The sequence below is a fragment of the Canis lupus genome, chromosome 30 (assembly GCF_048164855.1).
Source record: "Canis lupus baileyi chromosome 30, mCanLup2.hap1, whole genome shotgun sequence".
NCBI classification, from domain to species: domain Eukaryota; kingdom Metazoa; phylum Chordata; class Mammalia; order Carnivora; family Canidae; genus Canis; species Canis lupus.
Window position 1 is genome coordinate 29,403,683 of NC_132867.1, and position 1,236 is coordinate 29,404,918.

Sequence of the window (1,236 nt, forward strand, 5' to 3'; positions counted from 1 at the left end):
AAGAGAAGTAAACCAAAATGAGGACACAAACTGGGACAGTTTCACATATTGAATATTCATTTAAGATGATGGGTTCTGGAGGTAAAAAGCACCAAATATTTGTAGAAGCAGTGTAACCATTGATAAATAGCTATTGATTCGTCCTGGAGAATATAGGATAGATGTTTTGGGAATCGAACTACAAAAATAGGACCAAATAAATGTGGAGGCTTTCTCTTTGCATTCCATTTCAACAGTATGTTTAGTAGAAGGTAGAGAATCCATATCCTCCATAGCACAGTGGGCGGTCGCAGCCATATCCGTAGCCTCCCCAGCCCCAGCCCAGTCTCGGGAAGCTGCCACATCCCCAGTCACTGCCACAGCCCAGGCCACCGAAGCCTCCACAGCCATAGCCCAGGCCTCCATAGTAGTTGCCGTAGTAGCTCATGGTGTCAAGGGTGGTGAGTTGGCGGTTGAATGCAAGAGTCAGAGTGTGAATGTCGACATCTTTACAAGGAGGCATATATACTCTGATCAGAGAATGTGACAAAACATGTGCCCCTCCTTTGGTGTCATTCCATGAATTATATTTGCCTGACCCAACGTATTAATCTGTGGTCCCCCGACCACACTTACAAGAATGCCTAAACCTGCTTGGCTACATAGTTAGGTTGTAGAGCAGAGCTTGCTGCTATAATCTTCTTAGAATGATTTGATGTTTCTTCAAAGTATTGACATACCAAACCCTGAATAGAGTACTCGAATGCCAGTCACTTGACATCAGTTACATTAAATATTGTTGAATTTCTAATTAAATATCTTCTCATCACTGGCATTTGAGGGTTGTTGTAATTAGTTCTACAAAATAGCAAAAAATAATTAAAATCAAGTCCCTTAAGCTTACCAATTTCTTCACAAGGCACGCATGTATTTTGTATCATGAGAAGCAAATGATGCACCTCTCTTTAGAATATAAAAGAATATTTTAAGTCAAGACAGATTTAGTTCACCTGCCACGTGTACCAGGAAACAACAACCACAAAAGCTCACCTGATTTCTAGAGTTTTAAAATTTGGGGCATGTACAATTAATAGATTTAATTTTGGCTTTAAATACCAACATACTTATTTTGGTTCAAATACATAGCAGGGGCACCTGGGTGGATCAGTGGTGAAGCATCTGCCTTTGACTCAGTTCGTGATCCCAAGGTCCCAGGATCAAGTCCCACATCAGGTTCCCCTAGGGAGCCTGCTTCTC

The 1,236-nt window shown here is 41.4% G+C and overlaps 1 protein-coding gene across 1 annotated transcript; it reads right to left on the reverse strand.

Annotated features, from left to right (window-relative positions):
• Window positions 1–241: 241 nt before the first annotated feature.
• On the reverse strand, window positions 242–427 carry LOC140621377 (keratin-associated protein 19-4-like). The gene has a single exon (XM_072806438.1). It carries the CDS (start codon window positions 425–427, stop codon window positions 242–244), a length of 186 nt encoding a protein of 61 aa, XP_072662539.1.
• Window positions 428–1,236: the final 809 nt, after the last annotated feature.